This window comes from Erythrolamprus reginae, chromosome 4 (genome assembly GCF_031021105.1).
Source record: "Erythrolamprus reginae isolate rEryReg1 chromosome 4, rEryReg1.hap1, whole genome shotgun sequence".
Lineage (NCBI taxonomy): Eukaryota > Metazoa > Chordata > Lepidosauria > Squamata > Dipsadidae > Erythrolamprus > Erythrolamprus reginae.
The window spans coordinates 83,236,149-83,260,536 of NC_091953.1; the positions used below are offsets into that span (position 1 = coordinate 83,236,149).

General features: G+C 38.9%; 2 protein-coding genes across 4 annotated transcripts in view; one reads left to right on the plus strand and one right to left on the minus strand.

Annotated features, from left to right (window-relative positions):
- The window catches only part of MOSPD2 (motile sperm domain containing 2), a 24,919-nt gene extending 17,339 nt beyond the window's left edge, over positions 1 to 7,580 (minus strand). Inside the window, exons 1-4 of one of the 2 annotated variants that reach the window (XM_070750791.1) lie at positions 7,370 to 7,580; positions 6,100 to 6,160; positions 5,032 to 5,187; positions 2,390 to 2,476 (exon numbers count right to left, since the gene is read on the minus strand). In XM_070750791.1, the coding sequence (XP_070606892.1) occupies positions 2,390 to 2,476; positions 5,032 to 5,187; positions 6,100 to 6,160; positions 7,370 to 7,378 (313 nt within the window). In that variant the 5' untranslated portion in view covers positions 7,379 to 7,580. Of the gene's footprint in view, positions 1 to 2,389; positions 2,477 to 5,031; positions 5,188 to 6,099; positions 6,164 to 7,369 lie in introns of both variants that reach the window. The other variant, XM_070750790.1, reaches the window with a different exon arrangement.
- A 124-nt stretch (positions 7,581 to 7,704) lies between these two features.
- The window catches only part of FANCB (FA complementation group B), a 79,198-nt gene continuing 62,514 nt past the window's right edge, over positions 7,705 to 24,388 (plus strand). Inside the window, exons 1-7 of one of the 2 annotated variants that reach the window (XM_070750787.1) lie at positions 7,705 to 7,816; positions 12,277 to 13,323; positions 14,260 to 14,412; positions 16,847 to 16,936; positions 17,269 to 17,397; positions 18,523 to 18,680; positions 19,335 to 19,765. In XM_070750787.1, the coding sequence (XP_070606888.1) occupies positions 12,379 to 13,323; positions 14,260 to 14,412; positions 16,847 to 16,936; positions 17,269 to 17,397; positions 18,523 to 18,680; positions 19,335 to 19,765 (1,906 nt within the window). In that variant the 5' untranslated portion in view covers positions 7,705 to 7,816; positions 12,277 to 12,378. Of the gene's footprint in view, positions 7,981 to 12,276; positions 13,324 to 14,259; positions 14,413 to 16,846; positions 16,937 to 17,268; positions 17,398 to 18,522; positions 18,681 to 19,334; positions 19,766 to 24,388 lie in introns of both variants that reach the window. The other variant, XM_070750788.1, reaches the window with a different exon arrangement.

The window sequence follows — 24,388 nt, forward strand, 5'->3', positions numbered from 1 at the left end:
TCAATTAAAAAAATACTGAATATGTTCATACATGATCATCCGTAGTTTATTTCATTATAGTTTCTTGGCCATAATTTGATTTATTTTTAAGCCAAGACTCAAGAAATCATATTATGGCTTAGTGAACAAAAACTGAACTAGATAACCCTGCACCCTCGACTCCAATTGGAAAACAAAGTCGACTGACAACGAGTCAGTCGAGGTGACTGGGGCACGTACTTGTCCACCTGTCTGGGAGGAGTTTGATCTGGTGACACCTGATGAAGTGGACAAGGCCATTGGAGCTGTGAGTTCCGCCACCTGTTTACTGGATCCGTGTCCCTCCTGGTTGGTCTCGGCCAGCAGGGAGGTGACACGGAGCTGGGTCCAGGAGATTACCAACGCTTCCTTGGGGAGGGGAGTTTTTCCAACACTCTATAAAGAAGCGCCCCCTCCTCAAGAAGCCTTCCCTGGACCCAGCCGTACTTAATAACTATCGTCCAGTCTCCAACCTTCCCTTTATGGGGAAGGTTGTCAAGAAGGTGGTGGCACTCCAGCTCCAGCGGTCCTTGGAAGAAGCTGATTATCTAGGTCCCCAGCAGTCGGGTTTCAGGCCCGGTTACAGCACGGAAACCGCTTTGGTCGCGTTGATGGATGATCTCTGGCGGGCCCGGGACAGGGGTTTATCCTCTGTCCTGGTGCTCCTCGATCTCTCAGCGGCTTTCGATACCATCGACCATGGTATCCTTCTGCACCGGCTGGAGGGGTTGGGGGTGGGAGGCACTGTTTTCCAGTGGTTCTCCTCCTACCTCTCTGGCCAGTCGCAGTCGGTGTTATTGGGGGGTCCGAGGTCGGCTCCGAGGCCTCTCCCTTGTGGGCTGCCTCAGGGGTCGGTCCTCTCCCCCGCTATTTAATATCTACATGAAACCGCTGGGTGAGATCATCCAAGGACATGGGGTGAGGTATCATCAATACGCTGATGATACCCAGCTTTACGTCTCCACCCCATGTCCAGACAACGAAGCAGTGGAAGTGATGTGCCGGTGCCTGGAGGCTGTTGGGGCCTGGATGGGTGTCAACAGACTCAAAATCAACCCGGATAAGACGGAGTGGCTGTGGGTTTTGCCTCCCAAGGACAATCCCATCTGTCCATCCATTACCCTGGGGGGGGGGGAAATTATTGATCCCCTCAGAGAGAGTCCGCAACTTGGGCGTCCTCCTCGATCCACAGCTCACATTAGATAACCATCTTTCAACTGTGGCGAGGGGGGCGTTTGCCCAGGTTTGCCTGGTGCACCAGTTGCGGCCCTATCTGGACCGGGACTCATTGCTCACAGTCACTCATGCCCTCATCACCTCGAGGTTCGACTACTGTACTGCTCTCTACATGGGGCTACCTTTGAAAAGTGTTCGGAAACTTCAGATCGTGCAGAATGCAGCTGCGAGAGCAGTCATGGGCTTACCTAGGTATGCTCATGTTTCACCATCACTCCGCAGCCTGCATTGGCTGCCGATCAATTTCCGGTCACAATTCAAAGTGTTGGTTATGACCTTTAAAGCCCTTCATGGCACTGGACCAGAATATCTCCGAGACCGCCTCCTGCCGCACGAATCCCAGCGACCGATTAGGTCCCACAGAGTGGGCCTTCTCCGGGTCCCGTCAACTAAATAATGTCGGTTGGCGGGCCCCAGGGGAAGAGCCTTCTCTGTGGCGGCACCGACTCTCTGGAACCAACTCCCCCCAGAGATTAGAACTGCCCCTACTCTTCCTGCCTTCCGTAAACTCCTTAAAACCCATCTTTGCCGTCAGGCATGGGGGAATTGAAACACCTCCCCCAGGCATGTTCAATTTATACATGGTATGCTTGTGTGTGTGTCTGTTAGTATATGGGGTTCTTTTAAATCTTTAAATATTTTAATGTTATTTGGATTATTTATGATTTGTTCTATCTTCTTGTGAGCCGCCCCGAGTCTTTGGAGAGGGGCGGCATACAAATATAAATAATAAATAAATAAATAAACTAGGTAGAATAGGCGGGGGGGGGAATTAACTTTCACATTTAAAATGAAATCTAAAATATGTTATGTTATAGTTATATCACCTCTAAATTAAATATAGTATTAGTTAAGGCTCTATTTTTATAACTTATTAAAATAAAAAATGCATTTTTAAAAAATAAAGATTGCATTGATCCTCTTAAATGTGTCAGCAGTTATAAGCAATTTTAAATGTATATCACTACTAAAGAAATACGTGGGTTTTCTTAGATACCACGACAGCCAATGTCATTGATTTCAATGACTTTGTATCAATCCTTGTATTACTTTAAAATTTTCATTTTACATAATACAAATACATAATTGCATTTGTATTAATGAATAAATAAATAAAATTGTAAATTTGACTTACATATTTTATAGCCCTCCTTATCATAACCATGCAGGAAAATAGCACCAATTTCGAGCATCAATTTTGAAAAAGAAGATTCAGTCAAATCTGAAGAAAACAGTCTTGTTTTACTATTACAATAATTATTTTACTATATCACACACTGTAACAGCCATCTAAAATCTTAAATAAAAAATGAAATATAAAATTGCTATTTTTAATTTTTTTTAAAAAAGGAAATGTTTTAATCCATAGAAAAGTTATTTCCAGTAACGATATTTGAAACCAGAGTATTGGTACCATAATAGTTACAACCTAAAGGATAATACCAAATTTAGATACAAATTTTTAAATCTAAAATGGAGTTTAAAATATTAGTTAAAAGTTAAATATGTAATTATTTTCATGTAATAGCTGCAGAACGCCTAACAATGAAGGAATTAGACAATCACATTGAAATGTGCAAAGCTCATGGTTTGATTCTTGGACACTGCAGGAAGACTGCTGTGAATTAGGTCAGCAGTCCCCAAACTTTTTGCCTTTATGGACTGATGGTGACAGGGAGTAGGGGGAGAAGTACCGCTGACTTACCTGAACGGTCTTCTTGGTGCACTACGTGGAGAGTCCAACATGGGTAATACTCTAGTCTGATTGGTAGGGACTGAGTTTAATTTGTTTGAAGTACGCCCTCTAGTTGCCCATTTGGCCAGTTTAAAACAAAGGTGTAGAAAGGAAAGTTAGTTGAGGGAGGGTAGCTGATGATGTGAATGTCGCTGAAGGCGTAGATCTTGGGGCATCCTGTAAGCTAGACTGGGTGGGGGTGACAACTCCTTCAGCTCACTGTACCCCCAAGACTTCTGATCCAAAGGTTTGGGCTGTCCCTGGATGTTCTGGGGACCAATCCCTATTCTTAGCTGTCTCTGCCAACTCAGGTTGAGGTAAGGCCAGTGCTGGAAGCAATTGCCACAATGGGGACCGAAGTACAGGTTATGAGGCCAGAGCCACAGGCAATTGCAGCGGAGGAAAGGTTGGAACCAAGGATTTTCTTTGTGCCTGTTCAATTGTTTTTCCAGAGCCCTTAACCTGCACTCTGTGTCTTACAGGCCACTTCTGAGGCAGAGGGTCTTAGACTTGCTTCTAGATGAATGGCCTGTATCTTTGGCCTTCACTGGGGCAGGGACACTGTTTTCTTTCCCAGGATGTTCCTCCACATTATCAGCCATAATGTTTGCAAATCCAACGGCTAAGGGGCTCAGGGAATGCAATGAAGGAATCTTGCAGGCTCTGGTGGCTGGGAGCTTGGATATCTGCTCCTCAGAAGAGGGGGGGGGGCTTCTATGAAAACTCACCCCCTGGTGGCTATGAGGCAGGCTGAAACTCTGTGAGGAGCTTCAGTGAGAATGATCCCCAAGGCCAGGCAGGCTCCAATTGCGAACAGTGAAGAAATGAAGAGTAACGAGATTACCGGCAGACAAAAGCCATTTAAAATGCCTGTCAGCACATTTACTCACTAGCAGGCTGGATATTGGCTGTTTCAAAAGGCCACCAAGCCTGCCCAGCTACCATCTGAACTGGAAACTCTTCAAGCATAGAAACTGCTTTAATATGAGTTGACCAGTTGATCAGCTGCAGGACAGTCCAACTGAATTAATTTAATGCTAATTTAGTGATATTGTCGGAAAGAAAAAAATTAACCTCCTACACGACTGATTTTTAAAATTGGCCAAGTGGGCAACTAAAGGGCGTAGTTCAAACAATTTAAACTCAGTCACTATCAATCAGTTTAGAATATTGCCCATGTTGGACTCTCCTAAGCAGTGAACTGGAGAAGGGATGGTTCCGTGCGAGCAACAGGTGAATATGCACAGTTCCATTTGCACAAACAGCAGGTGCACATGCAGGCTGCTCATACAAATAGAGCTTCGCTTACATAGGCGCCTGACCACTGCTTTTGCAGCCTGCTACCAAGCCAGGGCTCAGGGGTTGGGGCCCTCTGAATTAGATGAAAGCAAGAAAGCAAGATTAGTTAATATATTTAACTCTTACGTTACATCACTAACATTTCTATGTTATATTTATAATAAGCACACCTATGTGAAAATATGGTATCATATGTACAGATGGTTCTCAGGTTATCACAGCAATTGAACCACAATGATGTGATCATAAAGCATAATATTATGTAACCACATCATTTAACAATTCTTAGCAACAAGCAGTTCCGGTTGCTGTTGTTAAATGACGGCCATGCAGGTTGTTCAGCAAAAACGTTACATGGTTATGAATTCAGACTTCCTGCCAGATTCCTCATTGACTTTATATGTAGAAAGCAGGTGGGAACCTAAGAAATCACAATCGTGCACCTGCTGGGATGCTTGGAATTACAAAGACCTGTCATAAGTACCATTTAGTCAGCACCATATAACTTTTAATAGTTTGAACTTTGAACCTACCCATATAAACATAAAATTTAATGAACATATTTATTAAATTTGTATGCCATTCATCTGATTATAGTTATTCTCAGGTTTGAAATACCTAGTTTCCTTTTCTTTTAGTTTAGAATGCAATCTCCTCTGGCAACAGTTACTTTCAGCTGTTTCTTATATATTTTTATTAAATGCATATCAAAACATTTTTCAAACTGGTAAGAGATATCTTACCATGAACTGCATACTCTTTTCTCCACTGAAAGCTTTCATCAATCATCTTCAGTGTATCATCCATAATATCATCTCGCCATATTAAAAAATTATCAACCCAGGTATCATCTTGATGCAATCTTTCTATATCCCTGGAATCATATTTATCTTTTTTTGCTGATTAATATGAACAGAAGATAGTTATTAATATATTTTCTCATAAAAACTGGGTCATAAAGAATATATTTAAAAGAAGTACAGTATTTGTAGGAAGATAGTATTTAATTTATAAAATAAGTAAACAAAACACATATCCTTTTTCTTGATTTATGCAAATGAGTTCTAACCAATTTTCATGTCTTTGTAAATTTCAAACCTAAATGCCTACAGAGGAAATACTTTTTCAAAATAATATTTAAGCTAGCAGGAAAAATGCAACTTAGTATTTCTGCTATTGAGAGGGCTGCACAAATGAACTAGAAAATCATATTTTGACTAACCAAAGACATTTCTCAGCTTGGCTATCTATATGATTCTCTGTTTTATAAAAGAACCCATAGGCAAGAATACAAATTTAATATGAAAAGGTTAAATTTACAATAGGGTAGTGTTAAGTGATGTTTGTAACCACAATCAGTTTATACTTTTTATTAAAACTGGATAGTATTGGCAGGTCAATAGTGCTTCTTTACTCTGCATCTGGGTTTTATCTTTAGATTACAGGTAAGTAGTATCATAAGCAGAAAGTAAATAAAGCTGACTCAAGGACCACCGTGATTTAATGGGCAGATGGTTGCAATAAACAAATTATATTAGGAGTGTATGAAGAGATAAGGGGAATCAAATGTTTACTTCTTAATAATCTTCTTAATTATAAGGATTTTCAAACTTAAAACTGTACTTATTTACTCAACCTTTAGTAGTAACAGAATACAAATAAAAAGAAATCCAAAAAGGAAGCACCATTTTTTTAAAGCTATGTACCACTGACAATAATCAATATTTTTTTCTTTCCTATTGCAGACAATCTGTAATGTTATAAATGTACAAGATAAACTATTGTATGAGCAGAATATTCATATTACCAACCTGATAAATATTCGGTCTCAAAACGTTGTCTTATTTCACTTATTAATGGGCCCCTGTTGCCCTGCTGAGAAAGAACACAAACTCATCAACACACTTTTTCAATCTACTGTACTTTAGTTGTCTACTGTACTTCAAGTTCAAGTAAGACCCGCCAAGTAAGCAGAGTTTCTAAGCACATGCAGAGCTCAGGAATGTGTTGTTATTATACACATTTCATGCATAATGTGGGTTGCTGCAATTGAGAGTCGTTCTACTGTTGTTACTACCAGAATTACAAGTCCTAGCAGACAGGCTTATTACAACTCATTTTGTAAACTTGGTTTTGCAAGAGGAAATCTAAATACATTCCTCTTATAAATAGGGTGGAATCTCTGCTTAAAAGTCAGTTTTAAGCCCAAGTTTCTTTGGTTGGCTTCCTCAAAAAAAGAATATCTGGGCCCCACTGTTCTTTGCAAAAATGAGGCAACTTTTTAAGCACATATAGGAAAGGAGGGGGTGGGGACACTCTGCATCAGCTTCACAGGATCAACTATCCCAATAGAATAGAATAGAAAAGAATAGAAAAGAATAGAATAGAATTCTTTATTGGCCAAGTGTGATTGGACACACAAGGAATTTGTCTTTGGTGCATATGCTCTAAGTGTACATAAAAGAAAAAGATACATTTGTCAAGAATCATGAGGTACAACACTTAATGATTGTCATGGGGTCAAATAAGTAATGAGGAAACAATCAATATCAATAAAGAAATTTAAGGATACAAGCAACAAGTTACAGTCATACAGTCGTAAGTTGAAGGAAATAGATGATTGGAATGATGAGAAAAAAATAGCAGTTATTGTAGTGCAGACTTAGTAAATAGTTTGACAGTGTTGAGGCGGTTATTTGTTTAACAGAGTGATGGCATTCGGAAAAATATAAGGAGCTATGAGCCTCTCTATATACCTGTCTATAATTGATCATTTCTGACCACTATGATCACAGGTTGTGGGAAGAAGAGTAGTTTCCTCAGCAAAGTCTGTAGAAATCTGAGCTAAATTATCTTCTCTGCCTTAAAAGACTCTAAAAAGAGGATGCTGTCTTATCTCAGCTATCTGGCAGTGGAAACTATATTTGAAATTTTATTTTATTTATATCCTGACTTTTTGCTTTTCCCATCTCCGCAAAAGAATTCGTCGCGTTCTCCTCTCCCTAGTAGACTATAGAAGATAGACCTCTTTGTGGTCTATCTTCCAGACTGCCTTATCCTCAAGGGCACGCAGCTACTCACATCCGCCATGGTCCTTGCTCACACCAGATTAGGAGCCGCAGCAAGGCGAGCGAGGAAAAGGGAAGAAACGCACGAACCAAAAAGCAAAGGGCGCGTGACCCAGACTGAAGTAAGACTTGACAACAGCCGGCGCCGGGCACCGCCGCATGATAGGCGTCGCTACCAGCCAATCCCCGTCCTTTCCTTCAACAACAGCAGTCCCCTTAAAAAAAAAAACAGTGGAGAAAGTTCCCGCCCTCTACTTCCGCATCCTTTCAAAGCGCGTCCAGCCCTTTTCCTTGCGCAATTCCGCTGTCTGCTAATTGGTTGCGTTGGCGTCTCCTCAGGGAATTGGCGTCTGACGCTCGGCGGTTTACGAAACAGGAGCCAACCAAGAATCAGGGTTTTTCAATCCGCCCCTTAGGTGGCGGGCTCTTTAATGGACGGCAGAGCGGTTTCGAGTTTAAGGTAGACGCAAAGCCTTGGTGTGTTGTCTATGAAAGGGCGCTGGTGTGAATAGTAATTGCGTGGTACGTTTTAATACGTCTTTGTACTGCCCTGCCCTGCTCCATTCTGCTGCACGTCCAAGCCTTCGATTGGGAAGATGAGACCCAGGTCCTAAAACACAGGAGGTGGGTGGGTAAAACCATTTTGTAGCCTGGATTGTCAAGAGGAAGGTGTGCCTGGTTGCGCCCACCAGCTTGTCATGGAATCTAGGATTTAAGCATCACAATGTATACTGCTCCCCCAAAAAACAAAGGGAACACTCAAAGAACACATCCTAGATCTGAATGAATGAAATATTCTCATTGAATACTTTGTTCTGTACAAAGTTGAATGTGCACAACAGCATGTGAAATTGATTGTCAATCAGTGTTGCTTCCTAAGTGGACAGTTTGATTTCACAGAAGTTTGATTTATTTGGAGCCATATTGTGTTGTTAAAGTGTTCCCTTTATTTATTTTTTTTGAGCAGTGTAGTATGAAATCAAGCAGGATCTCAGACTACAAAGAAAAAAGCAAGTTGAAGCACAGACTTGTTAATTAAAATGGTGACTCCTGCTCAGCCTTGATCCATTCAGAACAGAACTGGAAGGGACCTTGGAGGTCTTCTAGTCCAGCCCCCTGCTCAAGCAGAAGACCCTATACTAGTGATGGTGAACCTTTTTTCCTTGGGTGCTGAAAGAGCGTGCGTGCGTGCGTGCGTGCGTGCTGTCATACATGTACAAGTGCCCACACCCATAATTCAATGCCTGGGGAGGGCGGAAACAGCTTCCCCCACCACCCCTGGAGGCCGGAAACGTATTGTTTCCCAATTTCTGGTGGGCCCAGTAGGCTCGTGTTTCACCCTTCCAAGGCTCCAAAGGCTTCCCTGGGGCCAAGGGAGGGTAAAAATGCCCTCCCCCATCCCAACCAGTCTCTGGAAGCCGAAAACGCCCTCCTGGAGCCTATGTAGAAGCCAAAAATCAGCTGGCTGGCACACACATGAACGTTGAAGCTGAGCTTGGGCAATGGTTCATGTGCCCGCATGCCATCTGTGACACCTGTGCCATAGGTTTGCCATCACTGCCCTATACTATTTCAGACAGGTGGTAGTCCAATCTTTTCTTCAAAATCTCCAGTGATGAAGGCCCTACAATTTCTGAAAACAAGCTATTCCACTGGTTAATTGTCTTCATTATTAGGGAGCTCCTTCTTAATTCCAGTTGTTCTCTCCTTGATTAGTTTCCATCTATTATTCTTTTCTTGCCTTCCAGTGCAAGTTGATCCCCCTCTTCTTTGCGGCATCCCCTCATATACTGGAATGCTACCTACCATCATGTCATCCTTAGTTCATCTTTTCTCTAGACTAGCCATATTCAATTCCTGCAAATGTTCTTCATATGTTTTAGATTCCAGGCTTTTAATCGTTTTAGTTACTCTTCTCGGCACTTTCCCCAAAGTGTTAACATCTTTTTTGTAATCTGGTGATCAAAATTGGATGTAGTATTTCAGGTGCAGTCTTACTAATCCACATTTTTCTTTATTTAGAACTGACAGCTTTAAAGAAAATCAGAAAATGGGGATTTTTCCTGATGCACTAATAATTTGATCTATAATTCCCTGAAACTGGCAAATAATTATAAACATAATAATTGTCTAGGTTATTATTTATGTGGACAAGGTTACCTTAGCTTGAAAGAGTGTTACATTCTGTGGCATGATACTGGAATGAGGAAATTCTAGTGTTGTAAATCCTAACCGTGCCAAAGTCCAGGTAGGTCTACTAACTCCCAAAATTCTTCAAAATGATCAACCACCCTTTGGAATTGTGAGAGTTGAAATCCCGACACCTAGAAATTGCTATAATTCAGATAAATAAATTACGATATTAATAATGCTAACATCTTTAGTTTTGTTTAATTTTAATAGACAATTGACACATTAAAAAGTTGACAATGACAAGATGAATAGCAGCTGCTGCACTTTTACAATTTCTAAGCTATGTTTTAAGCCATGTTAACATATTTTGAGCAAATTAAGCTTGTGTTTCAACAACGTTGAAACGTTGCGTTTCTTCGGAGAGGGGTGGCATGGAAATCTAATAATAATAAATAATAATAATGTGTTATGAACACAGAAGAACAGCGCAACATATATTGCATGAGCCAATCTTAAGCACACTCAAAACCTCCAAAATATAGAATCTATTACATCAGTCCTTTTTAATTGGGTTACTGCTATTTTTGAAAGAAAATTCCAAACAATTTCCTATGCAATGCCACCCCATCTGCATGGCGGGGATGTTATTGATTGAATAGTTTTATACTGTTATCTATACTGTACCCCCTACAATGATATTCATGCACACTTCATAATTTGAGATTTGATTTTTTACTTTTACTTTTCATCATTTATTAGTATTTATCCAGAAATGTTTAACTTCTTCAAATATTATAGAAGTTTGTTCTGTTATTTGTTGAACTCAACCACAGCTTGTTTAACTGCCCATCTTATTTTAATTGGTTATACTGTTAAATCATCTGTTTTACTGAGATTTTGGAGTTTTCCAAAATATTTATCCAGACACACTTTTTCCTAAATAAGGCTTCCATTTTTAGCCATAATGTAGACACGTGTGATGTTCTCTTAGGAGAACAAAGACTTAACTCCGTATATTCATGATATTTTGTAAGTCTTATAAATAATATTTGTTTATATTGCTGTACATAATTTATTTGTTTTATCCTACTTCAGTCAAATTTTTTCTATATCAAATTGTTTATTATTTTAGAAGAATATGATAATAAATCACACTCAAGTACAGCTGCAAAAGATTTTACTATGCAAAATATTAATGATTTTGTTGTGAAAAAATATGCCTTAATGATTTCACTCTTACCCTAACAGTGGAGTCAAAGGTAGAATAGAACAAAACGGAACAAACCTTGGAGGTCTTCTAGTCCATCACCCTCAAGCAGGAGATCCTATACCAGTGATGGTGGACCTTTTTTCCCTCAGGTGCCAAAAGTGAGCATGTGGATCCACAATCATAATTCAATGCCCCCGCCATGTGCTCCTGCACATGCACACGTAAACCCCCTTGTGCATGCACCCACAACCTCCCCTGACTCAATTTTGGGCCTAGCAGGCCTCCCTGAAGCCTTGTTTCCAGACTTCCTGTTAACCTTTCCACCCTTCCCAGGGTCCAGGGGCTTTCTTGGAGCCTGGGGAGGGCGAAATCAGCCCCCTTGCCCACCTGGAGGTCGGAAATGGCCTATTCCCCAACTTCTGGTGGGCCTGGTAGGCCCATTTTTCACCCTCCCCAGGCTCCAGAGGCAATATTGGAGCCCAGGGAGAGCGAAAATGCCCTCCACAAGCCTCTGCACAAGCCTTGTACTTACCTGGCACCCAAAATGGGCCATATGGTGACTCCTGGAGGTGAGGGGGAGCGTGGGTGGGGCCAGCCAAAAATTAGCTGGCTGGTGCGCACATGTACGCTGGAGCTGAGCTAGGGCAATGGGTCACATGGCACACATGGCATAGGTTCACATTATGGTCCTGTACCATTTCAGACAAAGGGTTATCCAATCTATTCTTTAAAACTTCCAGTGTTGGTGAATTCACAACTTCTGGAGGGAAGTTGTTCCACTGATTAATTTGTTCTAACTATCAGAAAATTTCTTATTAGTTCTAGTTTGTGTTTGGAGACTAACTTGACTCTCTCTTTGTTGCAACCAGCTCCCAATTTTAAATGTATATTGTTTTCTTTTGGACAACCATGTTTGTTTGTTTGTTTGATTGATTGGATTTATATGCTGACCCTCTCAGGACAGTTTTAGGATTAGGCTGATTTCCCCCCCCCCATAATTTTGTACCTTACATTTTTAAAAGTATATATTCACAATACATTATTTTGGTTTCTTCTCAAGTACTGATTGTTATTTATTAAAGGTAAAATAATTGTGGGACCGATTAGGTCCCACAGAGTTGGCCTTCTCTGGGTCCTGTCTGGTGGGACCCAGGGGAAGGGCCTTCTCTGGCAGCCCTGACCCTCTGGAATCAACTCCCCCCCCCCGGAGATCAGGACTGCCTCTACCCTCCTTGCCTTTTGCAAACTCCTTAAAAACCACCTCTGCCGTTAGGCATGAGGAAATTGATTCCCCCAGGCCGTTCTGTTTTATGTATGGTTTGTCTGGGATGTATGACTGTTATTTATATTAAGGGTTTTAAACTGTTTTTAATTATTGGATTTGTACTGTGTATTGTTGTTATGAGCCTCTCCGAGTCTTAGGAGAGGGGCGGCATACAAATCTAATAAATAATAATAATAATAATAATAATAATAATAATAATAATAGACAGTAAAATAGTAAAATATTTTTTATTTATTGAAGGTACAATAATCAAAATCTTTTACAATATTAATAAAGCTCTTTACATTTTCAGATTTAAAAATGTTCTCTGGATCAAAAATTACAGAAGAACCCTTTTAGTGGAATTCAAAGAAACACCAATCTTAATATAATGGAATCTTATTAAAAAAAGAACATGTCGATGCATCAGCAAGAGAAACTGTTGTCTTATAATGGGATATTGCTTCTTTTCCAACTATCAAGAGGGAACAATTCACAGAGCAATGATACCACAATTACTACATTGCATGTGAAAAAAATGACATTTGACAATGGCACTAAATTGTTTAATGAGGTAGCCACTAAATTGTTTAATGAGGTAGCCACTGGATCATTTTGCATATATGGTGAAGATATTGAAATTATTCACTGCAGCAATGCATCTGACTTCAGAACTGGAATTCTTCAGCCTTGCATTCTTTTGAAAAAGAAGAAAAAGACAAAAATTAAATATATGCTATTGTTGTTTCATATACCTAATAAATTTGAACTGGTTCTGCAGTTTAAATTAGATTATACAATCAAAGAACCTGTAAAATTATTGGCTGGTCCAACAATAATATGGTATCATGAAAGACAATTGTTACATATTACTCCCGAAACGGGCACTGTTTTATGTGCCCCTATTCAGTTTTCTTTTGTCCTATGGGCTGGTCAAGTTAATGGGGAGGGTGGAGTTGTTTTAGGAACCAGAGCTGCTGGTTTTCCAGGAGACAATAAACAAAGTAATGCTAGGTCAGACCTGGCCATCTGGGGATATGAGTGTTTTGCATATGGAGTTGACAAACAAAAAGTACTACTGAATGCTAGTTTCTTGCCTCACGCTTATGGCAGTGTGGTGCGTTGTGTATATGTTTGCAAAACTGAAGTAAAAAGCAGCAAATTTAAGATGTCGCTGATTGCAGTTACTTGCAAAGGCCAATTGATTTTCTTTCAAGATGGTTGGCCTAAACATCTTCTGCAGCTTCCATATGAAAATCCTTTTTCAGTAGAAATAGCTGCAGTGGATGGAGATCGCCACTTGGTGATCGTGACGTTTACTTCCGGAGATGTATGTGCTGTATGGAAACATAACTTGCAGGTATTGAATTGATGTTCTAAAACATTTTTTATTAGATTTGTGGAGATTCTGTCTCATTGTTTTTATAAAATATTACATGTGTTGTTATTTCAATCCAGATTTATGAAAGAAATGTGGATGCTTGTACTGTTATTTTGCTTGTATCGAACATTCAGTCAAACAAAAACTTTCCTGCAGTTATGATATAGGACAACCATTGTTTGCATAGGAACTTAATATGCATTATGGAGTTCTGACATAAGAAGGTTTTCTTGGTCCTTGTAAACACAAAGCTTGTTTTCTAAAATGAGTGATAACAGTTTTGACCTGATTTAATTGATTCACTTCTTTTTAATTGTATATCTCCTCTGTGTCTTAATTAAACCTGGCTGAACATATTTATTGGTAATGGGCTCTGTACAAGCTCACAGATAAAAAAATTGTTTTAGCACTACAAACTATCGTTAAGTTGTACAAGCACAAACACACATATATACCGGGGATAAACCCAGGTTATTCCGGGCTTAAATGAAATTCTAACCAATTTATTATTTCTTTTGATTAGATCCAAAATATAAGCCATGGGAAGGATCACAGTTTTTAAATGAACAATTATAAATTAAATACAATATTCACAGTTTGCATGGTAGATTATGAAGTACTTGTGTTCAATATTGGATTTACAGATCATGTTTCACGTAAATTGATATGATAGCAATTAGGAGTAAAATTTACTCAGCAATTATGAATAAAATTATTCTTGTGCTGTGCGATCTTGTGGTTGATGTACTACCTATCTTAAGCTGCCTTTTCAGTAAGTACATTTTTTAATAAATGCAAATAATTACTATCACTGCAAGAATTTCAGGAAAATTCTGTTTTACATATTTTAATCATGCACCGTGTGTATATATATATAACTAATTTATAAAAATCATTACAATTCTGATATTCTAGGTGGCTTCTTGCTGGAAGAATGTGAAATCTGTTCTGGTAGATGATTTTGCTGGTATTGGAACTGAACAAATCTTACTTTTTTTAAATAGTGACTCTATTTCAGAAACATTAAAGTCATTTCAAATTACAGATTTTGGAAATATTAATTATGAGGTATGTTACAAATAATTGGAAAATGTTTATTTAAAAAAGATCTGTGCCGATTATTGTTTTAATGTTTAATGCTTTTATTTATTTAATTTAAATTTAGTTTAAAATTTAATTCATTTAATATTTAAATTCATTTTTCAATAAGATTGTAGTATTGCATACAGGATTTCAATGAACATTTTGATTCAAATTACTGACTTTGGTCATGTCAATATCTTATAAATCAAAACTTTGACTCACTTATTTAGTTACAAAGCAAACAAAAGCCTCCCTATGTGAGGCTTAACATGGTTCATTATTCCTGTACAAAGTACTTCTAAACATTGGGCTTGTAGATTTTGGTCACCATCTCCAGTACAACTACAAGTAGTTCAAAGCTTCCATTTATGTTTTATTTCAGTTTCTCATATTATTTGTTCTGCCAGCGTGTTTCAACCACCCATAATTACAGGGTAATTAGTCCAGAAAGACACACACTACACGACAAAAGAAAAACCCAAAAGTTTTTATAAACAGAAAAACAAACAGCTCCCTTTTTAAATGTCAAAGGGATTTTCTGGTACACACAAGGCACAGGTTAAATGCAATCCAATTGCTCACCCAATAACTGGGAAATTGAGTCCAATTCTAAAGTCCAGAGAGTCTACACACAGTCTTGAACAGCACAAAAACCACAATCTTGACGAAACAATCAGATAAACTGCCATGAGGCTAAAACACCAAGCTGCACTTTTATCTGTAGCACTAATTACAGCAGCCCCACCCAACCACAGGTGGCCTCATTTTCTCTTGTAATAATCTTTCAGTTGTTGTCTCCTATGCATCACTCTACGCATGTGTGGATGTGTCATTAATTCTTGTTCAGAATCCAGGGATGATGCAGAGGATTGATCTCCTCCTGGGCTGTCTGCCAAACTCCCCTCTTCCCTGTCACGCACGCTTCCTTGGTCAGAGGAGGTTTCGTCGGCAGATTCCATCGGCAGCAAAACAGGCCTGCGGCATGTGGATGTTTCCCCCACATCCACCAGCACATTCCTTGGGGCAGGAGTTGGGCCAGAGCTAACCACAACAATTATTTCAATAGCATAGTGAAATAAACCATATATAAACTACAGTGGAATGGATCACACATATTAAGTTTAAACTAGCAAAATACATTATGGCACTTTATGGAACAGTGTATAAACATAGCTTGGGTTTAATCTTAACTGGTTTATAGAATAGTATAAAGTCAATTCTGCAACCTATGCATGAGACTATTGTGATTTATCTCATCTAATTTTAACAATTAGGGTTTGAATGACATACTAAGCTTTGCTTTTTGTTTCTAAAAGACAAGGTTGGGTTTATTGGATCTAGATATATAGATGGTAACACTTAAGTCCCAAGATGCACTGTGTTTAATTTTGTGTGATTCAGCATTCTGCTCAAACTTGGCCACCGTGGTGTATGCCTCATTTTCAACATTTTAAATTACTATGCAGTCTTAGTGGTGTGACTAGCATCTTTAAAATATTTTTTAAAATTGTGATTCTTCCCCATCTAATCTATGTTACATCAAATATCAGACTGCAACTACATTGCTGTATAGTTTAAACAGTTAGGAAATTGTATGTTTGTGTGTATGTTTGCTTTTAATAAGGGGTTGTTACTGTTTTTTAAATTATTCGTTTTGTTGTACATTGTTTTATTGTTGCTGTGAACCGCCCCGAGTCTGCGGAGAGAGACGGCATACAAATCTAATTAATAATAATAATAATAATAATAATAATAATAATAATAATAATAATAATAATATTAGAATTGAGGAGAAGCAGCTAGAGAAATTAGTGAAATATGAAGATCTAAAAATCGAGCTGCAACGACTCTGGCATAAGGCTGTGAAAGTGGTCCCAGTGGTACTTGGCACGCTGGGCGCAGTGCCAAAGGATCTTAGCGGACATTTGAAAACCATCGGAATTGACAAAATCTCCATCTGTCAATTGCAAAAGGCCGCTTTACTGGGATCGGCAAGCATAATTCGCCACTACATCACGCAGTCCTAGGTGCTTGGGAAGCGCCCGACTGGTGATGAAATACGAAATCCAGCATAGTGATCTTGTTTGCTGTGTTGTACTGACATAATAATAATAATAATAATAATAATAATAATAATAATAATAATAATAATAATAATAATAATAATAATATTTATAAGCTATATATGATGTGGGACTGGTTTTGTTTTTTTGTTTTTGTCTCACCCTCTGTAATATACAGGGGTGCATACAAAGCAGTGTTAGTCTCTTTTGTTGCCTGAACAGAAGAGGTGGGATTAGTTTCAGTTTTCTATGGAAATATCTTGAATTTAAATTTGGATTCTTGTGATGTTCTCCACTTCACAGAGTGTTCTGTAAATCTTTGGTGTTTAATTAATATGCGCATTGCTTTTTCTTAGAGTAATATAAACTATGAAAATGACTGTTCTGCTGAAGAGATACAAGAGAATCGCCTTCTTACTATCAAAGCACTTGAAGCACGATTACAGGTTGGTGTGTAATATCTTTTTCCTTGGACATACATTTTGTTTTGTTTAATGAGATTTGCATTTTAACATATTTTCAGTCCATCTACTATGTAGGTATCATGACAGGCAGAACATTAGCAACTATTCACAATTATAAACATGCTTAATTAAAGGAATATTATTTTACTTGACTTTAGAAATAAATTTCTGGAAGTCTAGAAATCAAATTTCTAATCTAAGTAATTTTTAGACCATATGAATAAAAATAGATCTTTAGTATCTTTCTGAAAAAAAAATATTTACCATGATACTTAACAAGAGTACCATCACAAAGCCTCTGCTCTCTTATATAGGCTGGTTTTGCATCTCTTCGATCCATTCAACAACATTTATGCCTCAAAAAAAAAGTTTTGATGGAAAGCTGTCATGCATTATTAGATCTTGTTCAAGATTGGAAACAAAGAATTCCTAGGATCAAAAAGGTATTTTGCAGCATTGTTGAAAGTAGTATGTAATTTTTTCCTATTGTATAGGTATAGAACTTGCCATTTCTAGTAACAGAAGCAAAAATAATAATAATAATGGGTCCGGTTAAACAAGTAATGTAATTATTTTTTAACAGAATGCTGATTGAAAAATTGTTACTTTAGTGTTTAGAGACCATTGAAATATTCTGCTTGCCAATAACCCATATACAATGGTACCTCTACTTACAAACTTAATTCGTTCCGTAACTGGGTTCTTAAGTAGAAACATTCCTAAGTAGAAGCAATTTTTCCCACAGGAATCAATATAAAAGCGAATAATGCATGCAAACCCAATAGGAAAATCCAAAACTTAAAAAAAAAAAGCGGCGGGTGGACCAAACGAAGGCAAACGGAGTGAAGACAGGCAGTGAGGAGAAGTGGGGGAATGGAGGGCCAAACAAAGGCAAACGGAATGAAGACAGGCAGCGAAGAAAGCGTCTGGAGAGGTGATTTTGGAAACGAGATTGGGTAGTGAAGGAAGCAGTGGGCAAGGTGATTTTGGTAGCGAGATGGTGCGAAGGAAGCGATAGACGAGACGGGATTTTGGCAGCGGGATGGGGCGGCTGCAGCAAGCGGAGGAAGCGGAGGGCAAGAGGGGAAAGTGGCAGCGAAATGGGGCAGCTGTAGAGAGCTCCTTGGATGTGCCGTTTTGGCTGCAGCAGCTGAGAGAGAAGCGAGGGTTCATAAGTAGAAAATGGTTCGTGAGTGGAGGCAAAAAAAATCTTGAACACACGGTTTGTATCTCGAAAGGTTCGTACGTAGAGGTGTTCATAAGTAGACGTACCACTGTATTTATAATATTCAGGATAATGGTAACTTTCCAATAGTTTATATGGAATCATATCATCTGGGCACTTGCGTAATGTGGTTTATTGAGGGGGGACATTAGAATGCGTCTAAATACTTGATAAGGATAATTTGTACCATACTGTGGTAATTTTAGTTGATCCTCAAGTTTATATATTAATTCCATATAAGTTCCATGATTGTCTAATGTAATCTGTAACAATAACACAATTTAATTATACAAAAAAATTACTTGGCTTTGTATTTAAAAAAATATTCATTTTTCCATCTAAGGAAAATCTTGTTCCTCTTTGGGATGAAACTGTAGAAGAATTTCATAATGGTGTATTGACTCCAACTGAAAATGAAGAACAAATTGTAAAGAAGGTTTGGTATCGTGTGGTGGATGACCAGTTAATAGTTGGAGTAGAAGTCATGGAAACATTTGATTTGTGAGTAGTTTAAAGTCTATACAATCACGTTGAATCATTGGCAACATTTATGTGGTTGAAACTTGAATTCCAAATTGAGCTTATATAATTGGCAGTATTTATAAGATCAAAAGGGTTTTGAGCCTTTGAGCTTAACATCTTGCTCCGGTCATAGATGTGATTGTGACAGTTGTTGAATGAATGTTTTTTATACTATTGGGGTTTTAATTCTACAGAAAGGGGCGGCATACAAATCTAATAAATAAATAAAATAAATAAATTATTAGTTTTAGGGTTAGGTTGGGTTTCACTTGTCATATTGTACTGTATTCATTTTTATTGTTGTAAGCCCCGCCCTGAGTTTGCAGAGAAGGGCGGCTCCAACCAACCAACCAACCAGATGAGTCCAAAATTTCTGTAACTGAGCAAGACAATTGTTGAGTTCCATGCCAGTTGCTAACTGTCCAAATTTGGAACATTTGATCTTGGGGATGCTGCAACAACTGTAAACTCTGAAAAACAATCATAGGTCATATTTTCCAGTTCAGCTTCAACTTTGAAAGTCAATTAACAAATCATTGTAAATTGAGAACTACTTGTACACAAGAGCATAGTACACTACAAATGTTAAAGCTATAAATATATTTGTTTACATTGTGTTCTTTTGTTTTGAAGCAGACAACTCAGTGATGCCAGTTTATCTCTGATAATTGGCCAGAAGCGTCATATACTTCCTCCATTAAAATGCCACTGTACAGTAGTTACAGTGACAAAAGCTTCAGAGGCTGAGCCTCTATCATGTTGGCACTTGGAACCATTGCCTAAAAAAATCAAGTTAAGTTGCCTTAATGAAGAAACCAAGTGCAATGGAAAAGACTCAGAAGTGAAGAGGAATAAGGCAAAAGCCATTACAGCAGTTACCCATCTGTCCCCTTTCTTGGCATGGCATGAAATAACTTGTGTGGTGCTGCTTCATGCGAAGAAGCGCAGTGAGAGCGAAAACTGGCAGAAAAGCAAAAGATTGACTTTGCTATGCGGAGATTTTTTACTGAGTCTGGTGGAGATTTCTACTGGAAAGTTTTCAATAAATTTGAAAGAGTATCCAGGTAAATATATATGTACTATAAGAAATATATACAATAAAGAATGAAACTTCATATTTTATTAAAATTAAGTTTTCTATTAGTGTTTTTATATAGCAGTAATGGCAAACCTATGGCATGGGTGCCACAGGTGGCATGCAGAGCCATATCTGCTGGCACGTGAACTGTTACTCTAGCTCAGCTCCAACATGCATGTAGATACCAGCCAGCTGAGTTTTGGCTCGCACAGAGGCTCTGGAAGGGCATTTTTGGCTTCCAGAGAGCCTTCAGGGGGATGGGGAGGGTGTTTTTACCCTCCTGGCTCCAGAGAAGCCTTTGGAGCCTGGGGAGGGCTAAACATGAGCCTACTGGGCCCACCAAAAGTTGGTAAACAGGGTGTTTCCAGTCTCTGGGGCGGGAAAAGCTGTTTTCGTCCCCCCTCCCCCCTGGCATTGAATTATGGCTGTGGGCACTTGTGCATCATGATATTGCACGCACATCTTCTTTTGGCACCCAAGGGAAAAAGGTTTGCCACCACTGTTATATAGTACACAGTATTATCTGAATGTTATAATCATCATCAAATCAATATTTTTGTTTTGAAGCAACCTTTTAAAAAATATTTAGAATAACATTTAGAACAACCTTTTCTATTGATCCCTGCCCTAAGACCATGTCACAACCCTTCTTTACTCTTCCTTTAGGTAGCCATTTCTCTCTCTCTCTCTCTCTCTCTCTCTCTCTCTCTCTCTCTCTCTCTCTCTCTCTCTCTCTCTCTCGCTGTCCGTCCGTCCGTCCGTCCATCCATCCGTCCGTCCATCCATCCATCCATCCATCTATCTAGCTGTTTGAGTTGGAAGGGACCTTGTAGGTCATCCAGTCTAACTGCCCGCTCTGGCAGGAGACCCTACACCACTCGGAGAAATGACAGATCCATCTCCCCAACTGTTGGAGCGCTCACAACCTCCATGGGCAAGCTGTTACCAAGGGTTAATCACTGTCACCGTCAAAAAGTTCCTTCTTATTTCCAGGTTAAATCTCTCTTTGGTCAGCTTCCATCCGTTATTCCTTGTCTGGCCCTCCTCTTGAGAAACAGCCTGACCCCCTCCTCTCTGTGGCAGCCCCTCAGGTATTAGAACATTGCTATCATGTCTCCCCTGGTCTTTCTCTTTGCTAGACTAGCCATGCCTAGTTCCTGCAAACTCTCTTCGTATGTTTTAGTTTCCAGTCCCCTTATCATCCTGGTTGCTCTCTTCTGCACTTTCTCTCAAGTTTCAATGTCTTTTTTGTAGTGTGGTGACCAAAACTGGATGTAGTATTCTAACTAAGGCTTTATAGAGTGGTATTAGTACCTCCGTAGTCCTAGATTGTATCCCTCTGTTAATGCAATTTAGGATTGTATTGGCCTTTTTGGCTGCTGCTGCACATTGCTGTCTCATGGTTGTCCACCAAGACTCCAAGATCCCTCTCGCAGTTGCTGCTATTAAGTGGTTTCACCCAGTTTATATGCATGTCTTTGGTTTTTCTTACCTAGATGTAGGATTTTATTTTTTCTCTCCATTGAATTTCATTTTATTTGTTTGGGCCCAGTGTACAAGTCTGTCAAGATCCATCTGGATCCTGAGCCTGTCTTTGGTCTTCTGTCCTTGACTTATGACCACAATTGAGCCCAAAATTTTTGTTGCTGAGTTGGACAGTTAAGTGAGTTTTGCCCCATTTTATAACCTTTCTTGCCACAAAATAATTGTAGTTGTTAATGACTCTTTTTGTTAAATGAATCTGGATTTGCCATGAGTTTGTTTGTCAGAAGATGGCAAAACATGACCTTGGGACACTGCAACTGTCATAAATATGAGTGATTTGCCAAGCATTTGAATTTGGATTATGTGACCATGGGGATGCTGCATTGGTCATAAGTGTGAAAAATAGTCATAAGTCACTTTTTTCAGTGCTGTTGTATCTTTGAAAAGTAACTAAACTAATTGTTGTAGGTTGAAGACTATTTGTACCCAGTTTTTATAGGCTTTTGGAAGAAAGTTTAGAATTTCCTCATTTATTGCATAAATAGAATAGAATAGAATTTTATTGGCCAAGTGTAATTGGACACACAAGGAATTTGTCTTGGTGCACATGTTCTCTGTACTTAAAAGAAAAGATACTTTCGTCAAGAATCATAAGGTACAATACTTAATGATAGTCTGGGCATATATATAAGCAAGCAAATCATATTAGGAATAAGTCAATATAAATTATAAGGATACAAGTAACAAAATTACAGTCATACAGTCATTTCTGAGAGGCGATGGGTGATAGGAACGATGAGATTAATAATAGTGCAGACTTAGGAAATAGTTTGACAGTGTTGAGGGAATTATTTGTTTAGCAGAGTGATGATGTTTGGGGGAAAACTGTTCTTGTGTTTAGTTGTTCTGGTGTGCAGTACTCTAGTGTCATTTTGAGGGTAGGAAATAAAATGGTTTGTGTCCAGGATGTGAGGTGTCTAAATATTTTCACAGCCCTCTTTTTGACTCATGCAGCCCTCTTTTTGACTTGTAATGCAGGTTGGTAGCAATTGTTTTTTTTTTCCCTGGAGTTCTAATTATACTCTGAAGTCTGTGTCTGACTTGTTGTGTTGTAGAATCAAACCAGTCAGTTATAGAGATGCAGATGACAGACTCAATAATTCCTCTGTAGAATTGTATCAGCAGTTCCTAGAACTTCATAACTTCATAATTCCTTCATGATTCCTAGAACTTCATAATTCTGAAGTAACCCCCAGATATTCTTTGTTAATTCTAGGAATTATATGGAAGATGTATATAAGCAATACTATATAGTGGTACTTCTACCTACAAATGCCTCTACTTATGAACTTTTCTAAATAAGAACCGGGTGTTCAAGATTTTTTTTGCCTCTTCTCAAGAACCATTTTTCCACTTACAAACCCAAGCCTCTGAAACTGTAACCAGAAAAGGCAGGGAGAAGCCTCTGTAGGGCCTCTCTAGGAATCTCCTGGGAGGAAACAGGGCTGGAAAAGGTGGGGAGAAGCCTCCATGGGGCCTCTCTGGGAATCTCCTGGGAGGAAACAGGGCCTCCACCTTCCCTGTGGTTTCCTCAGTCACACACATTATTTGCTTTTACACTGATTCCTATGGGAAAAATTGCTTCTTCTTACAAACTTTTCTACTTAAGAACCTGGTCACTGAACGAATTAAGTTCGTAAATAGAGGTACCACTATATATGGGTATGTCAGAACCTATGTTTCATTAAATAATTTCTTCAATTATAACCCCAACATTCTAAGCATCAATAACATGACACTTTCTTAAAAAAAATAAAGCAATAGAGCATACTTGTTACTTTATTAGATGCTTTCATTGTAGTATATAGTTGTACATGTTATATATCGTGTATTTTTGTATGACACTTAAAGTTTGTCATGAGCTGGGGTGGCGCAGCAGGTAGAGGGCTGTATTGCAGGCCACTGAAGCTGACTGTAGATCTGCAGGTCAGCGGTTCAAATCTCATCACCGGCTCAAGGTTGACTCAGCCTTCCATCCTTCCGAGGTGGGTAAAATGAGGATCCGGATTGTGGTGGCAATATGCTGTCTGTGTTAAAAAGTGTTAAAAAGTGCTATTGCTAACATATTGTAAGCCGCCCTGAGTCTAAGGAGAAGGGCGGCATAAAAGTTGAATGAATAAATAAATAAATAAATGTCTGAAATCTAAACATAATAAAAATACCATATTTTTCGGAGTAGAAGACGCACCGGAATATAAGACGCACCTTAGTTTTTGGGGAGGAAAATAGGGAAAAGAATCTGCTTACCAGATATTCATCTGGCTAGTGTCTTTAGTCTGGTCAGCTTCAGCACATTATTTTATCCCTTGGTTAAGGGCTTAAAATTTTTTTTATTCTGAGTGACATCATTAGCACCTGGAAAGAAACAGTCTGAGCAAGTAGAGCAGTGGAAAAAACCTTATGGCTTGGAAAACATTCTTCTTTGCAGAGAGTAACAATGAGAGAGCTTGCAAGCCAGTAAGAGCTGGGAACATCATTAGCACCTGGCTAAGGCTGGAAAGAAACATTTGGAGCAAGTTAGACCAATGGGAAAAAAAACCTTGCAAATATTTAGGGCTTGGAAAACATTCTTCGTAGAGAGTAACAATGAAAGAGCTTGGGAATAGCACCAGGTTAGGGCTGGAAAGAAACATCTGGAGCAAGTAAAGCAATGGGGGGAAAAAACCCTACAAAGACTTAGGGCTTGGAAAACATTCTTTGCAGAGAGAAACAATGAAAGAGCTTGGGAACATTAATAGCATCTGGTTTAGGGCTGGAAAGAAACATCTGGAGCAAGTAAAGCAATGAAACCCCCCCCTACAAAGACTTAGGGCTTGGAAAACATTCTTCACAGAGAGAAACAATGAAAGAGCCTGCAAGGTAAGAGCTGGGAAGATCGTTAGTAGCTCGTTAGGTCTGAAAAAAAGCTTCATTCAGAGTATAAGACGTACCCAAATTATCAGCCTCTTTTAGGGAGCAAAAAGTTGTGTTTTATCCACCGAAAAATATGGTACATTTTAGACACAAAATTAAGTAGATATCGGTTTTAAATATATCGTACTGCTTAGCTTCATTACATGTGTGT